This window comes from Gracilinanus agilis, chromosome 4 (genome assembly GCF_016433145.1).
Source record: "Gracilinanus agilis isolate LMUSP501 chromosome 4, AgileGrace, whole genome shotgun sequence".
In the NCBI taxonomy this organism is placed as follows: domain Eukaryota; kingdom Metazoa; phylum Chordata; class Mammalia; order Didelphimorphia; family Didelphidae; genus Gracilinanus; species Gracilinanus agilis.
The window spans coordinates 414,457,162-414,477,679 of NC_058133.1; the positions used below are offsets into that span (position 1 = coordinate 414,457,162).

A 20,518-nucleotide genomic window follows, 5' to 3' on the forward strand; every position below is an offset into this window, starting at 1 on the left:
TCTTTCCACTAAATCATTTTTCTGAATTAACTCTTAAGGACTTTTCTAGATTCCTGGGCCTTTTGGATTCAGACTCAATTCTCAATTTCATGATAAGTTTCATAAATGAGTTGCCTTTCTGAACTGCTGGCTTTGTTATCTGTCTAGCATTCTACATACAAGCTTGGATGTTGTTAATGGATGCCATCACTCACCAGGCTTACTTTCTCCAGCCAGCCTTTCAATTTTAGCTAATCTTGAGATGTTCCACCATACATATATTCTCTCCATAGGAAGCAGGTTACCTAATAATTCCGGGTATCCTCCTCACCTATTCAGATAGTAATTTCTGTATATCTCGGTCCAAAGATTTCATTCACGATGCATGACTGACTTTTGGGGATGAATGCTGAATTTAGGTAAATTGGTCATAAGAAGACCATCTCTTTCTAGGACAGCAATCAAAGCCTTTCCAGCTTGTGAGGACCTGGCATACCTACTACATCACTGGCATAGTCTTGAAGTCTTTTGAAAGTATTGCCATATTATAATAAAGTATCCAAAAAAAGAACTAGAGTAGGAAAGAACTTATAACCATTCTAAGTAAATAGATGTAAGACTTTAGTAAATGATTTATGCTTTAGAAAAAATACAAAATACTTTAAAAAACATAACAAAATATGGAAAACATATTAATAATTTTAAATGGTAGAGAAACACTTACTTGTTTCACTTCCATAAACAACTCTCTCCATCGTCCATTTAACAAAAGCAACTGCTGTTTAAGGTCTCGAGAAACAGTCTCATCACATGTTTCAATAAGGAAATTGCCAGCATCATTCATAGTTGTGTGTTGCTGGATCCAGTGAGGTAAATTTCTGAAAAAATCCTAAAGAAAAATAATGATATCATAAACTATTTTTTAAAAACCTGTAGAAAAAATATTGTCTTATAATGAGATGATGTATATATTTTTCTAGGTGATGTTTTATATGACTAATGAATTTACAGAAACCATTTTTAAACTCAGCTCATTGATACTCTCTGGTTTCCTATAAAACTCACTTGAAATTTCCCCTTATGCTACAGGTCTTTCCTAGACCCCAACCCCATGTCCCCATGCTAATGCTTCCTTTTGGAAATTAAGTTCCATTTACACTGTATATGCATGATTGTTTACATTAGAATGCATTAGAATTCCAGTTACTTGAAAGAAGGTATTGAGGTTTTTTTTTCCCTTTCTTGGTATGTTTAGGGTTTATCACAGTGCCTGGACCAAGGTAAGCATCTAATATACTCAGTTGACTGACTATAGAGATTATCTTTTATGAAAAGATAGGGAATAAGGTCAGGACTTATAATTTCACTGCTCTAGAGAATTTTCAGCTAAGGAAATTCCCTAATTGAAGTAGTAGAGTTCTAAGGGGATAAATGACTTGTCCAGGGTCACAGAACCACTATAAGTCAGAGAGAGGATTTCAATTGGGTCTCTTTGGTTCCAACATCAGCTCTATTCACGAGCTTGTAGCTATCTCTAGTCTACAAAACATAGATTTATATATTTCAAGTATATATATAATATAAATATATGCAAAATATTTATATAAAATATATAACAAAATAAATATATATAATGTACATATATTATATGCTTCAAGTACTTCAAGCTTTACAAAGTATTATATAAATGCTATCTCATTTTATCCCACCACAGTCATGGGAGGCAGGTGTTATTAGATTCACCATTTTATATATGAGGAAACTGAGGCAGATAGAGGTTAACTGACTTGATCAGGATCTCACAAGCTAGTAAATGTTTATAACTCAGGTCTTCCTCATTACACATCAACCCTTTATTGCAATTCAGCTCTTAAAACTGTTTAGAGAAATCTTTTTATCCATATGCTGTTTTAAAATTTAAAATTGAATATTATTCCAAGTAAATTATTTTGTATCACAAACATAATCAAATGACAGTGACAAAGAGTTTGGTAAAGGATGCTTAAGGTGCATCCTTACACTGTTCTTCCTTCATTGAGAGTTCAGAATAACAATCATTATTCAGTTGTTTTCAGTCATCTCCAACTCTTGTGACTCCTTTAGGGATTTATCTGGCAAATATACTGGAATGCTTTGCCTTTTCCTTCTCCATCTCATTTTACAGATGAGGAAACTGAGACCAACAGGGTTAAGTGACTTGCCTGGAATCACACAGTTAGTGTCTGAGGCCTGGTTTGAACTTGAGTCCTTCCACTGAGTCACTTAGCTACCAGATGAACATATTTATCATAAAGGTAATAATTCCCCTCTGAATTCATTTGTTTTGACCCCATCCTTCCTTTTGCAAGCTAAAAGTCTCTGCAAAGGTGCCAAATATAATTCACTAGCATTTAAGGTCTTTAAAAATCTATTTTAATAATAAACTATGTGTAGGAGGTTCCCCTACATAAATAGAAGAGAACATTTCTGCTTCTGGTGGATTCACTTCACAAAAGCATCAACACATATGACATTGACTGGCACACCGCCACTTTATCAAAACAGCCAAATTGGGATGGGAATGGAAACTATCATCCTTAGCTAGGCCAGAAACATGCCATCTTTATGGAAGCAGATTCACATCAGAGGATGTGTAAATTTGCTTTACTTATATCATACATAAGCTTAGAGAACAAATTTAGAGTGGTATTTTACTTGCCAACTCATCTGCTATGGCAAACCAAAATAGTCATTCAATCTCAACAAACATATAAAGGCCTACCTTGTACAAGGCAAAGCACTGGTATTGAATATTCAAAAGTAATTTGACTCTTCACAGACTCTTCTCTAAAGAAGTTTAAAATTTGAAAGGAGAAAAATAAGTATACTCTAATAATTCTAATTCAGTGATTCCCAAAGTGGGCACCACTGCCCCCTGGTGGGTGCTGCAGCAATCCAGGAAAGCGGTGATGGCCACACATACATTTATCTTTCTTATTAATTGCTATTAAAATTTAAAAAAAATGTATTTCCAGGGGGCTAAGTAATATTTTTTTCTGGAAAGGGGGCGGTAGGCCAAAAAAGTTTGGAAACCACTGTTCTAATTTAAGGAAATGTATAGTAAGCACAAAACAGAGATCCTGCAATCAATCATGTATTAAGTGCCTATTCTGTGCCAGGCACTGTGTAAATAACTGTGAATACAAAAAAAAAGGTAAAAAGCAGTTTTGGGGGAGCTAACATGCAAATAAAAGCAAGGTATATATAACAAAAACCAGAAATGATCAATAAAGGCAAAGCATTAAAATTTGGGGGGAGGCTGGAAAGGATTCCAGTAAAAGATGACTTTTTAGATGAGACTTAAAGTAAGCCAAGGAAGTCAACAGTCAAAGTGGAGGAGGAGAAGTTTTCCAGGAATGTTTAAGAAAGATTACTTTAAATTTGGTGTGGGTGAGTATGTCGGTAAAGATTAAGTGAAAGATTAGGGAATCATGAAGCAGGTACTACCTGAAGGGCCTTCAACTAAGAAAAGGTGGAGAGAGTATATGTTTAAATTCTCCATTAAAGTGGATGGGACACAGAACCATTTAATCCATTTTATGGACAAGGATGTTCAGGTTAAGTGGATTGTCTACAACCTAAGCTTTTTGATTCCTGTTTCTCAGTAATCCTTTTTTTCTGTTTACCAAATTTTATCTCCTTAACAAAAGTTTATGGTAAATGATATAAGAGCCTAGAGAAGATAATCCTCTACATCGTTGTGGGCCATTAGTAGAAGAAAGACCATGACCTACAATGGCTCTTTTACCTGCAAAATGAAAAATGGTCTATTAAGAGGACGATTTTTGCTTTAGTAAGTTGCAAAACACTCTAGTATCTTTGCCAAGAAAATCCCATGGACAGAATGGTCCATGGGTCAGGAAGAATCCAATAGGATGACTAATAACTTGACAATAACAAAAACAATAACAGAATCCTGCAATTCAAAGGAGAACTGGAATTTGAGTCAGAAAATTTGGCTTCAAAACTCCCTTCTGCTCTTTGCTGAGTTTGATCCTGGGCAATTTATTTCACTTTTCTGGACTTGTTTTTTCATATGTAAAAATTGAAGGCCAGAGAGGCTTAGTGTTTTACCAGTCACATATACTATTAGGACTAGAATTTGAGTCAAGGTCTGCTGATGTCAAATAGAATATTCTTTCCAATCCTAACCATCACCTAGGCTAACCTCCCTGCCATCTCTAAACCCTATGATCCCAAGCCTTGAAATGTGTTCAGGAAAAAAAATCATACAGACACATGCCACTCAAATAGTACTGGTACTATTTGTATAATGCAACTGAGCTAATGTTTGCTCCAGTTAACAGGAATCTGGTATATTTCAGTGGCTCCCTATCACTTCCAGAATAAAATTTAAAATTCTCAGTTTTGAGTTCAAAGACCTTCATGAACTCCCTCCCTTTACCTTCTCGTTTTTCTTATACTTTGCTCTATACCAATCCAGTGTCACTAAATTTTCCCTTACTCAAGAGTTTCTATCTCCCAACTGCACATTTTCCCAAACCAGGAATATTCCCTCTCCTCATCTCTACCTTCTGAAAACTTTGGCTTCAAGTCCCATCTGAAACCCCACCTTCTGTAAGAAATATTTTTGATATCCCCTTTGTTTTAGTGCCTACCTTCTGTTGATTTTTTTCCCTAGTTTTTCTGGGATTTATTTTGTCTGTACATGGTTGTTTACATAATCTCTCTCCCATTACATTGGGTATCCCTTGAGATTAGGGATTATTTTTAGCTTTCTTTTAATCCCAGAATTTAGCACAGTGCCTGGTTCAGAGTAGGTACATTCAATACAATTTGACTGACAATGTTTGGCTGAATGGAGTCAGTACATACAGTACTGGCTGTATGACCCTAAATAAGTCATAACTTCTCAGGGTCTATGAATAATTACCAATTAAGACTCTAAAATTGCCCAGGAGATGCCTAACTGCATCATTAAGAGAGAAATTCCTCATTTGGGAATTCTTTTGACACACCTTGTCCTTAGTCTATCCACTACCTCAGTGGTTCCCAAACTTTGTTGGCCTCCCACCCCCTTTCCAGAAAAAAATATTACTTAGTGCCCCCTGGAAATTATGAAACTATTTATTGAATTCAGAATAGAATGTAATACAAAAAAAGTGTGGCCATCACTGCTTCCCTGGATCACTGCAGCACCCACCAGGGGGCGGTGGCACCCACTTAGGGAATCACTGCACTACCTCATAGGGTTGTATAAAGAGTGACTCCTAAACTTTAAAGCAGGGTATAAAGATGAATAATTATTTACTTTTTGCCAAATTCAAATGCAATCTATTCAACTCCATGAAGTCATCTTACCTTTTTTGCATGCTCTGATTGATTTAACATTTTTTCAGCATCCTCAAGCCAGGCCTGCAGACTGGCTACAGTATTGCTGTACCTGTCCCAGTTAGAAATTACTTCTTCCAGCATGCTTCTGACGCTTCTCACTTCCACAGACAAATTCCTCCATTGAGCTGTTGTTTCATTCATGAATTTCATCACATTCTCTGCCTCTTCCACTGAAACAGATGAAACAAGATGGAATTTTTAAGTACGAATTTTCTAGAAGCAGCTATACCTGGCAAAGATCAGAAAGCTATTTAGTTAAAATTCATAGACCATAAATAATAAAAGATGCCAGACAGTGATTTTTTCTTGGAACATCAAATCCTGGGAAAAGCAACATTGTATGGTAGAAAAAGAAATGGCTTTGGGGTGCGAGGACCCCTGTTCAAATTCTGCCTCTGTCAAGTTCAGTTTATGTGCCAACTGGAAAATCACAAAGTGGGAAAATGGTTTTAGTCCTTCAAGGAGCTCTGATTTCACTAGAATGGGTTTTCTCCTTGTTTATGTGCACTGAATGGAGCCTCTACATACCTCAGTAAATGGCTTTCATAAATTGATATGGCTGAAAAATTCACCACCCTGCAGCCAAATTTCTGAGGAAAAGCGTTTTTAAATTTAGATAGGCTGGTCCAAATATAATAGACATATAATCTTCCACTGGATTCACTCTCAAAGCTTTCTATTCTAGCTTTATAAGACCTATTTGAGCTTGCACTCTTCTGGTCTAGAGTTTAAGAGGCAAGAATCCACCTGACACCAACCTCAAGGATGTCTCATTTTAAAGACTTTAGAAAAGATAATAATAATTTAAATAAGCAATAATCACTTAAAATATTAGTTACCATGTATTATTATAACCAATATGGTTGCCACTATAATCAACTGAGTCTTTGCTATGCATAAAGTAGAAGTATGATGAACTGTTATTCAAGTTATATTCAATTATAACCAAGACAATCATGGTTTAATTTATTCCTGACAAAAATAATAAGATTCTAATATTTATATGGCTCTTGTTTAACTTCTTAGATGTTGCTAATAATGGCATTGCTATATGGCAGTAAATTTCTCTCTACATGGTAATACATATTATGTGTGTAAATATATATGTAATAAATTAGATATTGGAATGAGACTAAAAAAAGAGTACTTATTTTTTCAAAATGTCAGAATTTGAAGAACTTCTTCTTAACCTCAGGAAGACCAAACAGTCATCTGTGTTATATCACAATTAACCATGATGCAGTCATCTTTTATGATGTATAAAATATAACCTTTTTTTCTTCAGGTTCCAGTAATTGAATATTTTTAATAATTCAGATGAAACTGTGCTAGAGCAGTAGCTCCAAATAAAATGCTCTCTAAGTAAATTAATTATGTGAACAAGATTACACGAAGAATAATAGGAAACTTTTGAGGTAGCAAAGTGATGCAATGAATAGAATGCTGGAGTCAAGAAAAAGTGAGATCAGTCTCAGAAAACCCAGTCTCAGAAACTTACTAACTGTGTTTTTTGGGGCAAGTAAGTTAACTGCTTTCCTCAGTTTTTTTCACTATCTAATGGGGATAATAACAACACTGATCTTGCAGGTTTTCTGGGAGGATCAAACTAGGTAATATTCATAAAATACTTAGCATCATGTCTGATGTCTAGTAAATGCTATGTAAATTCTTTTCTCCTTCTCTCCTTCCTCTTTTAAACAATTTCTAATATCTTGAATTATTTACAGTAATTTATGCCATGGTTCATAATTCTTGTCTATTCATAAAAGCAACTATTATAGGGAACTTCAATTATCCAATATTTTTGCTGGTCTAATTTTGTTTGATATGTGTACTTTATAGTATCAAAATGGCATTTTTTGCAGCATTCAGTAGTTGGGATATTTAATATTCTTCAAAATATTTTGTAATTCAGACTTCACTAATTCATAATTGCCTTCACAAATGCTGGCCTAAGTTATTGAGATCCTATTATAGTTATTTGGAGAAAAAATATGTGCCTTATGACATATATAAATTGGTATAATAATAAGTTGTTATAATGAATGTAACATGCACATGCAGGTAGATGATGAACAATTCCATTGAGTGGCATATTTAGCTCAGTAATTTTTCATTTACTTTTCCTTTTAGAAGTTGAATTTCTGTCTATTTTAGTCACTGAGTGGTCTTTTCTCACATTTAAAGATAAAATTCAAGAGTTATTAAGATTAACCCAAAAGATAAGGTTAACATCACTAAGAAAGAGAAGACTGATGTAATTTTGCAGCATTTTACATGGCTTCATTGGCTGTTTCTGAAATAAATTTCAAGAATCTTTAGGGAGTGGAGAGAAATTAAAAACAAAAGGTAATGGCCTATAGCAAAACAACCTGCAAAATATTGATATCAGTTGACATTTTTTCCTTTAGCTGGATGACATATACATACATTATTCAAACTTATTTCCATTCTTTAAAGTTCTACGATTTCAAAAATTTGGCTATTCCCTCTCCAAAGTAAAAAATTTGGCTATTCCCTCTCCAAAGTCAAAGGCTACTCCTCTATCCATGGCTTCCTCCCAGACATAAGTGGTCTAGTGATCTTGAAGATTTGTATACTGTAATTTGGAAATGTATTTTGAGTTTTGCCTCTTAATGAAAACATCTACAAATACTTTCTAAAGTCTAAATAAGTAAAGGACTTTTATATGATTTGACTGCTAGGTGGCACAGGGGATAGAGAGTTGGGCCAAGACTCATCTTCCTCAGTTCAAATCTGTCCTCAGACACTTGCTAGCTATGGGATCCCGGACTTGTCACAACTCCATCTACCTCGGTTTCCTCATCTATAAAATAAGATAGAGAAGGAAACGGCAAATCACTCCAGTAGCTTTGCCAAGAAAATCCCAAATGGGGTCATGAAGAGTCAGATATTACTGAAATGGTTGATCAACATAGGAGGGTTGTTATGTATTTTGATGGCATATATAGTCCGCCAATATAGATAATTACAAAATCAAAGAGTTTTTGAATATGAAGGGACCTCGGAATTCGCCTTCTCTAGTCCCCAATCAAAGCATGAAACTCATTTACACTGACTCCAGTTAGTAATAATCCAGAATGCCCTGAAAATTTTAGGTGATGGGACACTCAGTACCCTACTTGCAAAAGCATCTGATTTCATATTTGGACAGCTCTAATTATAGGAAAGATTATTTTTCCTTATAAACCAAAACCTGGCCATGTAATTTTTTATTATGTTCTGCCATTAGAAGGAAGCAAAGGAAGTCAGATTTTTTTAAAGAAGAAAATGTTTAAAAATCTGAAGCCAGAATTCTGATCAACATAATGACCAACCATAATTCCAGGAGGCTCATGAAAGTCTGCCAGAGAGAGAATGGACTCAGACTGCAGACACAGATAGAAATGTAGAAATAGATCGATAGTTTGTTTGTTTTTTACTGTATATGTCTGTGACTTCTCATGTGGAATAGGGGTGGGTGGGGAGGATTTATTTTAATTTGATTAACAAAATTTAATTTTACAAAAGTTAAGGCAGTAATAATATTTTAAGTCATAGCATATTTAATGTACACACATACACACAGAATACATTAATCTTTTCTCAAACAAAGCATGTGCTTTTCTACTCCTACTTGTTCATTCATGACATACCAAAAGCCCATAATGCCCTATACTTTCATCTCTGAAAATCTTTTCTGTCATTCAAGAGCCATTTCACATATCACCTCTGTTTTAGTACATTCCTGGATCATTTAAGTCAGGTGTGATCCATCTTTCTCAGCACTCCTTTACTCCTTCTTTGAACCACTCATGTGGTAGTTATCACCTATTAATTTATATTACAGTTATTTATATACTTGTCTCTTCTCTACTGAGATGTAAATACCTAAAAAGCAGGGACAATATCTAATTTATTTTTTATATTTTCCCCAGCCCCTGGTCCTTTATCTTGCATATAAAAGATACATAAGAGATGTCTGTTATATTTAGTCATTGAACATTATGTTATTTTAAAATAATAGCATAAAAATTTCAAGAGATTTGCCTTCTGGTATAAGTTGTATAAGCTTATTCCTTTCCCTTACTCTGTAGATAGCTAAGAGATAGTGAGCTATGACTGACGAACACATAGATTGATGTCACCAAAACCAAGGAGAATCTACTAGGCTCAGTGTGCCTATTTCAGGATTTGCATTCAGCCCATTTGCATTAAGCCCATAAGGGTATCAAAGTTTGGAGGAAGAGCTTGTAATGTATTATTTCAAATTGGTGTCTTTGACTATGCACCAACATCCTTTGGCTCACCTCTCTGTAAAGACAGCACAATTGCTCTTAACTATCTCAGCCATAACGGATAGGATAATGGTCTGTATAGAATCTATCTTCAGGGAATCATTTGATACTTGGGTATGTGGACTCATTTCCCTGGACAAACAATGAGATAGGTCAAAATTCATGTCTTAGATTCTTCTCCTATTGGTATGTCCATCAGTGGTTTTTTTTTATGAATTGCCTGATAAACTCAGTAGTTAGAATGGATTTAGGATTAATGGATTAATACACTATTTTTTTCTTTTCTTTGATGGAATATGATCACCTCCTTTCTCTCATAAACTTACTTAATTTTCCATTTAGGAAAGCAGGAGAATTGTGTCGAAATGCCTTGCCCAAGATCATACACAGAGAATGAAGCAAAAGCCATATTTCAATCCCATCAACAAGGATATGTTGTTAATACTGTTGTCACACAATACTTAAAAATACATACGTATATATTAATAGGTATTTTTGCATGGATTCATCTGTAATTATGATATTTCTCATTCCAACTTGTTTGCCATTATCAAAATATATTAAGAATAAACTAGGAGAGCTTTCTAGGCATAAATGGGAAAAAAAGCTTCTGAAAACCATCACTTTCTTTTCTTGATCAAAACAAAAACTAACATATACATCCTTTTTGTCAGTGAAAACACTTGCACATACACAGAATTCTATGCTGATCTTGTACAGTAATATTGCAGGTGAGTTAAGGAAATCAGCTCAGCTCAGCAGTTCAAAGTCACCCTAGTGTGGAGTCAGTTATTAAATGCCCATTTACCATGTTAATAAAAAGGCAGATTAAAGGCAGTATCTATAAAAACCATGTTATTATTTGGTGTAGGAGATATTGCTAGATGTTTTACCTGAGCCATCTGCCTTGACATACATTTCAGCAGCCTCCTTCAAGATATGGTATGTCACTTCGTATTGTTCAAAGAATTTACTGTTTTCTATAAAAGACTAGAAAAGAATAAGAAGGCAAAAGAGAATTAGTATAAGACAAAAGATATGCTTATATGGAAAACTGAACCCAGATTTAATCTGCCCCCTTCTCTTTTCTTCAAAGCAGGTAGGTGTGCCACTTTCAAGGATCCTTCCTCTACAAACATCAAATGGCTCCTTTATTATAATTAAACAAAAATTCTCCTGTGTTTATTAGCTACCTCCACCTTTTTTCTTCTAACAGCTGATTCCAATGTGCTAAGAAAAGAAATTCTTTCATGACCCTTGGGCTTGCTCCTGGAAAAGAGAAAGGATCCCTAGTGAGAACTACATTTGCAAGGCACTAAATTAAGTGGGACATTTTTAAGCTTTCTACAAAGCTATAGCAGTGGGATTCCTTTACACTCTGAATGTTCTTCACTCCTAAGTAACTGCTCTGTGGGTTCTTCAATTTTTACACACAGAAAATACTTCCAAATAACACCTCATTATTTACAGGCAGTGACATATTTCAGTTATCTATTACAGAGTACCTAGATACAAAGTAATTCATAGAATGAGACTTCTTTTTGGAAAATAAAAGCTAATTAAAAATGTTATTTCTACATATACAAAAAAAAAACAACCACATTACAAACATCAGTGAATCAATAGTTTGAACTTGAAAACAAAATACCAAAACATAATGTTAACGATTTACCTAAATATAATTGATTCTATATTCTTGGAAACATGCAATGAGTTCTCACCCACAGGCCAGTAAAATAGAAAATTTAGACAACTGTATAGCTATTCAACCCAAAGGTAATTTCGCCAATGGAAGAAGAAAGTTTTTAATAGATATTTTGGAAGAAGAAAAGATGGGATGTTTATTGTGGAATAGAACATCAATTGCGAAAGTTCGAACTTCTCATAATTTCTATAATTTTCAAAAAATTTTAATAAATATACCTCAAATATATATTATAAAATTAGTCCTGAAAATCAGACACTTCTTGCTACCTCATATTTGAATATAAAACACTTTTAGAGCAATTCCATAGGAAGAAACACACACATCATTTTTGATGAATGCTTGATATATTTCAAGATGTTTGTAGAATTGATGTTCAATATATCATTTTTGTAAGAAGAGCATAATGTCCCTGCAATAAGGGCTTTTTTTTTATTTTCTGGGATAAGATAGTACAGAATGATCACTTTCTTTAGTAATTGCGATGAACTTTATCATTGTTATTAATGTTGTAGTAAATAAATCATACATTAATTGGGTTTTTAATGCCACTGTTATTCCTAGAAATAGAATGAATACTTTTTAAAAAGCTATCACTGAAATGTTTTAAATAATATGAGTAGCTAAAATGAAATAAAGTTTAATTGAGTAAGAAATTTTCTCTTTTAACTCAAGCACACCCTACTGAAAATCTGAAAGAGCTAGGCAGGATTAAAAAATATATATTTATTTTCCTTGAAGCAGTTCTTACTCTAAAACAGCGGTTCCCAAAGTGGGCACTACCGCCCCCTGGTGGGTACTGCAGCGATCCAGGGAGTCAGTGATGGCCACACTTTTTTGGTATTACATTCTATTCTGAGTTCAGTAAATAGTTACATAATTTCCAGGGGCAATAAGTAATATTTTTTTTTTCTGGAAAAGGGGCGGTAGGCCAAAAAAGTTTGGGAACCACTGCTCTAAAACTTCTTTAAACAGCAGGATACAGTTGATGAGATCCATATCTTCTATGACTTGAATTGAACCCAACTGTCCTGTGATTTTTTTTTCATCAAATAGGAATAAAAATTCCTGACACTTAGGAAGGCTAAACAATCATAACAATAATGGATTAATAATCCATAAAAAGAAAAAAATGAGTTTCTAAAAGAAAAGTTGGTTACTGTGCTATAATGCCCAAGAGATTGAATGAAGGTGTTTCGTTTTTCAGTCATTTTCAGCTGTGTCCAACTTTTTGTGATGCCATTCTTTAGGCATTCTTGGCAAAGATACTGGTGTGGTTTGACATTTCCTTTTCTAACTCATTTTACAAATGAGAAAATTGAGGCAACTAGGATTAAGTGATTTGGTCATGGCCACAAAGCTAGTAAGGGTCAGAAGCCAGAATTGAACTCATGAAGATGAGTCTTTCTGACTTAAACCTGATATTCTATCCACTATACCACCTAGATGTTCCTAATAAAGTTGAGCAATAAGGAACTGACCACTCATTACTTGTCTGACAGAGCATTCAAGAAAAATATATTGAAAATATATTGTTGTGATCAGTTAGGTGACTTTGGGTTATAGTGGGGATAAGGGGAATTGGGATGTTTTGGTTAAAGCTCTTCAATTTGTTAACTTTATGACTACTGCAAGGATACTTAACATCTCTAAGCCTCAGTTTCTTTATCTGTAAAATGTAGGCATTAATACTTTGGCTATCTCACAGTTATTGTGAAGAACATTTTCCATAAACCTTAAAGTGGTACAAAAATATACTTATTATCATATTACTAAAATATGTAACATGTTAAAGATATGGAATAATTGATAGGGAATTAGACTTAGCATCGAGAAGGCCAGCCAATTCAGCCACAAATTATGAGGAAGTCATTTTAAACTCTTAGTATATCTCATACAACTCTCTAAGAAAATGAGTTATAGGGGACAGCTAGGTGGCTAAGTGGATTTAGAATCAATCTTAGAGACGGGAAGTTCTGGGCTCAAATCTGGCCTCAGACACTTCCCAGCTGTGTGACCCTGGGCAAGTCACTTACCCCGCCATTGACAAACCCTTATCACTCTTCTGTCTTGGTACCAACAAACAGCATTGACTCTAAGATGAAGGTAAGGTTTTAGAAAAAGAGAAAGAAAAAAAGAAAATGAGTTACAGATGAAATCCTGATAGGTATCAGTGAATGTGTTTCCACACCAGAAGTTCCTCTTGCAGATAAAATCACAGGTCTGGACTAAAAACAAGATATCATAATGTGACACTATTGTAGTAATAGTTATGAAGATGCTCTGGATATAAAAATTGAATTATGTGGTGAATAATAAACCTCAATCCAAATCCATTCTCTGGCACTGGCAACCTGGGTAACCTTAAACAAGTTATTTCAAGACTTTGAAACTCCTTTATACTTAAAATGGGACTAATAATAATATTTACACTAAAAATCTCATATTTTATTTTTCTGATGGAAGAGCTTTGTAGGCCAAAATCACTTCCCAAATTTGAGATGTCATGATTTTCATTCTTTCAAGGATTAAGTCTTATTTTTGAGCTTTCCTCTTGGTCAACTCATGAGTCGAACGTAGGTAGATATTGTGCATGTTAACTTACATTCTTCCTAAATTCTTTTGGTTTAGTCTAGGTATATGGAATTTCAAGGTAAATCATCTTGAAATTTATATTATATTATCAGTTAAGAATACTTTAATTGGATAATATTTTTCAGCAAAAATAATTAGATAATTTTTAGCCTACATAATTTTTTTCAGCAAAGATTTGAGATCATGAGTTATAATATCAGTAAAAATTTTGCCAAGGGAGCTTTAAAGAGAAGGTCCTTCAAGAAAATAGTCTAACTCTAATCGCACATTTTAGTCAATGTGACTAGATCTTTCCTGCTATCAGGTAAGAAGAAAAATATACAGACTATTCAGGATGCAAGTTATAATTATATAGCAATTTGCTTAACTATGAGGGAGCAACAATAACTTTGAAGAATAAATTACTTGGACTAGTTTTGCTTATGAATTAAATTAAGTAACTGTACAATTGTCACATTCTGACTTAATCCTTGAAACAAGCTAAAAGGGGCAGGTAAGGAGGGGATGCTTTTAGGCACAGGCAAAGGCGATGAATCTGAAAATGAAATATGGAGAATAATAATTAGGCCATGTGACAGATAGATTGAAAATTTGTGGTAGGGAAATTAATTAGGATACTATTGAAATAATATAGAGAAATGTAATAACTTAAATTAGGACAGTTCAGAAAGTGAAGAAAAATGAAAAGCAATGTGAAAATAGAGCTGACAACTTTTTGGTTATACAAGATGAGAGAAAGTGAAGGGTAGGAGTAGCCCTCAAGGTTGCAAACTTTAGTGATTAGAAGAATGGTTGTATCCTACACAAAAAGAGGGAAGTATGAGAAAAGGGTAAATTTCTTGTTCAAAATGCAATATATGCCAAAGCAGAATACATATAGTCAATACAGTTGAAAGGAATAAAAAAAACATAGTTTCTAAAATTCAGTAAATATTTTTGGCAGCAGAATATAACTCCATAAATATTAAAGAAGCATCTATCAATCACTTATCAAGCATTAGTACTAATATAGCTCTATCCTAGGTACTGTAGAGAAATAGAATACATATTCCTTTCTTGCTAAAGAGTTTACAATCTAGTTTTGAGATAAATATGAAGGGAAATCCTACCATGAAGTTCTAATTTCGATCAGGTTTCATTAGTTAATGCATTTTCAGTACGTAGAGACCCCAGTATAAATGAATAGTTAACAACTAATTAATGTTTGTAGTTACAAATTGTGCATGCTATTAAAGATGACTCAACTTATAGCATTATGAGAAAATATCTTATTTTTTAAGTTAGTGTATCATTGCAAATTTCTGTATCTTGAACATAATGGATTGTTATTGAGTTATTAAAAACATATAAGGGATAACAGGTTCAGAAAATCTTCGAGAAAACTGTATGTCCCAATGAAGAATGAAATGAGAAGAAGCAGGAAAACAATTTCTGTAATAATAGCAATGCTGAAAAGACAAATCATTTTGAAAGATTTAAGACCAAAGATCAACACAATGACAAACCATGGCTTTAGAGGGCTTGTGATGAACTCTGCTACTCATCCCTGAAGATTTTCAGCAGGTAAGGACTGGGTTTTCAGCATCTCATACTGACTAAGGTGTTCAGCTGTATTAGTACTCCAGCTAGGTTCTAATTAGTATGAACAGTGAAAAATGCAGATTTGGTCATATTATTCAAATTTTCAGTGCATATTTTCTTCACTTATTTTACATAATTATAACTTCAAACAATGTGAATTCAAATACATGTGACCACCTTAGGAGATTGATTCATTATTTGCACTAATCAGAACCTTTCTATAATGCATGCAAGAGATAATGGATTCAAGAAGCTGAATAAGACATATTTTTGGACAAGGAAAACATTAGAATTTGTCTTATTTGACTAAGCATATTTGTTTCAATGTTTTTCTTTTTTATTTTGAGAGGAGAGGAGGGTTGGAAGAGAGAAATAATCTTATTAACTGAAAAAAATTAAATTAAAAAAAGATGTCTTTAATAGATTATATAGTCCAGTGAAGAAACAGAGAAGCTAAGAAGAATATGTCCTATAATATGTAAACCAACATTTTGCTTCTCTATATTAGTGCCCAAATATATGTAAGTACTAAATGGATTCAACATTAAGAAGAGGCAGTTAAATGTATAAAGTAAGGCATATGCAATGCTTTTGGCTACTAAATCTCCTTCTGGACCATTATAAACAGCAAGAACAGTACTTTAAACAAACTAATAAATCAAGAGAACAAAGATCTGTGCAACCAAGATTTTATAGAAACTCAAACTGTGGTGAGAAAAATAAGGGGGAAAAAAAGGCTAATTTCCTGAGCCATTGTGTATTTATGAAGTGCTGCAATTTAAAAATAATCATTTTGAACCCTAGAAAGCATTTGAAAATTAGCAACTTATTAAACCTTACATGAACTTTGAAGTGTAGGCAGTAAGCATTATCTTTTCAAGTAATTAATAGTTCACCATTTATATAACTTATAAGGTAAGGAGTTAAAAGAACTTTACTAACATTATTGTATTGGTACATTAATAATAGCTGGCATTTACATGAATGTGGTGGAAGATTCAGATTATCTATTTTAAGTCTGACTATCCCTAAACATCTGGAACAGAGCAGCAGAATGACCAACTAAAATCATGATTTAATTACATATGAATGAAACATATGTGTGTACAGACACAGATTATATCTAATTATGTGTGTATAGATATATACACCCACCTATATATGTATATATTCACATAAAATATTTATATTTGCTTTGTATACCTGCATACCTACATATATGTACATATGCATAGACATAGACACACATTTATACAGATACATACACACATACAAACAAGATTTTATAAATAAATTTTTTATATTTTTATATTTTATATTTATAAATAAAATCTTTTTTGTGTCTATGCCACAATGGATAAAGTGCTAAATCTGGAATGAGGAAGATATGAGTTCAAATACTATCTTAGATAGTTACCAGCTGGGTATACAAGTCATTAACTTCTCTGTGCCTCAGTTTCCACAACTGTAAAATGAAGACAATAATAGCACCTACCTTACAGCATTGTTGTAAAGATCAAATAAATCAATGTAAGTAAAAATACTTTGTATAATTTTAAAGCACTACATAAAAGATAGTTATCATTATTATTATCATTTTGAAGGATCCAAAACAAAGTTAGATAATGAGAGAATTCATACTTGAATGTTAAGGTTTCTTAGTTAATTTTTAAGAACTATATATCAACATTTAAATAAAACCATTTAAATTTCGCTGTGATTTGAAGTAGATGCTGTTCACTCATAACTTAGAAGATAAAATGAAGATAAATTAGTAAAGATATAATAACAATTGTTCTGTGACAGAGCAGTTAAAAGTTGATTTTTATTTGTTTCGCAGAAAACAGTTCCACAATGAGGGTACTTAATATGGCTACATGCTACATAAAGAAACAAAATAAATGCAAATCATCTATATTTTATTCATTTATAATTGGTGAGATTTAACATGAAATGATCTAAACAGGAGTAAGTTGCATTATTAACAAAAACTTTGCTAAAACAAAATTCTCTAGGTAAATTAAAACTGTTAATCAATTGACAAGGATAGGGTAGGTTTCATTTAATTAGAAGACTACCTTCAGAAGATAATACATTAATTACATGTGAATGGCCTATTAATTCAAAATGAGTCTTATCTATTCATTAAACTAAATCTGTCTGCATCTAGATTGTGAACTCCTTATTTAGCCATTAGTCCTAGAAGATGTGCATGCTTGGGGTGGAAGGAGGCGTCTACTTGTAATTTCATTCATGTAGGCAAGTCCTAGGGGCAGGAAGCTTTTGCAGGGGAGTGACAGGTCTGGAGTCAGGAAGAACCAAGTTGAAATTTGACCTCACACATGTACTAGCTGTATGACCCTGGGGCGGTCACTTCATCTCTCTTTTTCTCAATTTCCTCATCTGTAAAATGAGCTGGAGACAGAGATGGAGAACTAACTACTCCAGTATCTTCACCAAGGAAACCCCAAATGACAACAGGAGGAGTTGGACTTGATTAAAATGACTGGACAAGCAAAGGAACTCCCAGTGTGACAACTCTCTAGACTATTGTGTACCTGCAACTGATCTACTGCTCTATAGGCTTAGAGAGTTAACTAAACTACTGAGAGGTTTAGTGATTTTTCCCAGCTCACACAGCCGGTCTATAATATACTGAAGCATTATAAAATCATATTTTTTCTATTAAACAAACATTTAAAAAATACTATTGTTAATACATTTTTACTATTCTAAACTGATCTTCCTATGATTGGTCAGAAGAGATCTTATGTTTAAATAATTGAATATAAATAGTTGAATATCAATAATTCATGCTAATAAGTTGAAGCATGGTGGTAGAGTGTGTATAAACTGGATTTCAAGTCAGTAAGCCTGAGGTTCAAATCCCATCTCTGATAGCCTCTGGCCATTGTGACTGGGCAAATAATGGACCTCAAGATCTCACTATAACTATTACATAGAGCAGAGGATGACCTCAATTGAGAGAAGGAGTCTCCTTACTGCGAATTTCCTTTATCAATGAAATCAGGTCAGCTTAAAAAAGGATAGTGATTCAGATCATTCAAAATTGAGGATAAAAAATTACTTACCATTAACTTTTGTAGAGATTAAAAATGTTCAATAACTAAGTATTTATTTTATAAATTTTATTAATAATAACTAAAGTAAAAAAAAAGCTAACCTAAAAGGTGCTACTTGAGAGAAGAGAGGAAGAGAGAGGTGAAGCCAATTACTTACCATTAACTTTTGTAGAGATTAAAATTAATATTCAATAACTATTTATTTTATAAATTTTATTAATAATAACTAAAGTAAAAAAAAGCTAACCTAAAAGGGGCTACATGAGAGAAGAGCAGAAGAGAGAGGCAGAACCTCAGAATTTATACAAATGTGACCACACAATGTGGTGGAGATATTAAAAGGAATTTTGGGAAATACTAAAGGACTTCTGGGGCATGAAGTCCAAAGGTTCAAAATCTCCATTTATAAACTTTATAACATATACAACCATTAAATACTGGAAAGTCCTAACTCCTTATATTTCAGAAAGGCAGAGGAAGAAAAATGCATTTATGTGCCTAGTAGGCGCCAGTCAATATGGTAAGCACTTTACAAATGTTTTCTCTCTTGACTCTCACCAATCTGGGAAGTATGAGTTATTATTCTTCTTCCCATTTTATATTAGAGGAGACTGAAGCAGACATAAAGTTAAGTGACATGCCCAGGATCACACAGTTAATAAGTACCTAAGCTGAGATTTGAACTCAGGTCTTCCTTATTTCAGGTCCCACACTCTATTCACTATGCCAGTCACCTGACTAATGATAATGCAAGAATTTATTATATGACTTTCCCCACAAAAATAATTAATTTCCTAATAATATTTTACTTTAAATTAATATTAAAATTTGTTTGGCCTCCCTTGATGACATTTGGGTGATAGAAAATGGTCTAAGAATAAGCATTATCTATAGTTTACCCGCAAATTAGATTATCTCCCTGAAGACATGGGAAAATTGGTTATATACACTACTTCATTGTGTCTAGAAAGATGTGATGATAACCTGTAAGTATAATTTCTATAATGATCTGGAAAAAAAGTGGATATGCATGGCATACATCCCATGGAATAACCAGGCAGTTTCCCTTGGAGAATACACTTGACCAAGCAAAATTAAGCATCCTGTTACCTTCAGTTTTGTCTGATTATAAAGGGTTAACAAATGCGTGTTCTACTTTAAAATAATCTGACAGGTCAGAGTTGCATCAAATCTAAAGAATACTTCCTGGTGTTTTTCTTTCTCTAATTATTCCTAATTTCAAAAATGAAATTGGTAGGTTTTCAGCATTTCATTTTAAAGAAACTTGACTTACAATGTAATTCTGTAGAAGTAGCTCCACTGTCTCCCTTCTTCCATATTTGATGATCCATGACTTTAACTTTGACTCTGCTAGAACTAACAGTGACAACAGCCGGTATTTTAATTCCAGGAATTCCATTTTCATTAGGTGCAGTTCCGAGGCAGATGAAACAAAATTAAACCTAGAAATGAAATGTTCTCCACTTAGAGAATGTTACCAATAGTAACAGAGTGATGCTTGTTAACCTGTTCTGTGTGAGCTGTGTTTCATGTGAAATATAATGCAGTGATTAAGGATCTTTTAACTCTGGCTGCTCATTAGCCTGAGGACTGGTTTAGAAAAGCATTCCTTTTCTAATTCTGTGTATTTAAAGGCATAAATTATCAATTCAAATCTTCAGCTTAGTTCTTTCCTCTTGCCAACTCATCCTTCATCTGTTTCCTTTTGCAATATTACATAATGTTCCTTACAGTACTGAATAACAATATCATCTATAAAAAATTCATTCCCTTATTTTTCAAGACATTTAGTTTTCTTCTTTTCCATTATTGATCAATCAGATCCAGCTATCTTGGCACAAGGATCAGAAAACTGTGGGATG

General features: G+C 33.4%; 1 protein-coding gene across 1 annotated transcript in view; it reads right to left on the reverse strand.

Moving 5' to 3' along the window:
* Nucleotides 1–20,518, reverse strand: part of LOC123246643 (nesprin-1-like) — a 144,159-nt gene that overhangs the window by 35,725 nt on the left and 87,916 nt on the right. Inside the window, exons 15-18 of the mRNA XM_044675467.1 lie at nucleotides 19,930–20,098; nucleotides 10,565–10,661; nucleotides 5,341–5,543; nucleotides 704–868 (exon numbers count right to left, since the gene is read on the reverse strand). Coding sequence (XP_044531402.1) covers nucleotides 704–868; nucleotides 5,341–5,543; nucleotides 10,565–10,661; nucleotides 19,930–20,098 — 634 coding nt within the window. The remainder of the gene's footprint in view (nucleotides 1–703; nucleotides 869–5,340; nucleotides 5,544–10,564; nucleotides 10,662–19,929; nucleotides 20,099–20,518) is intronic.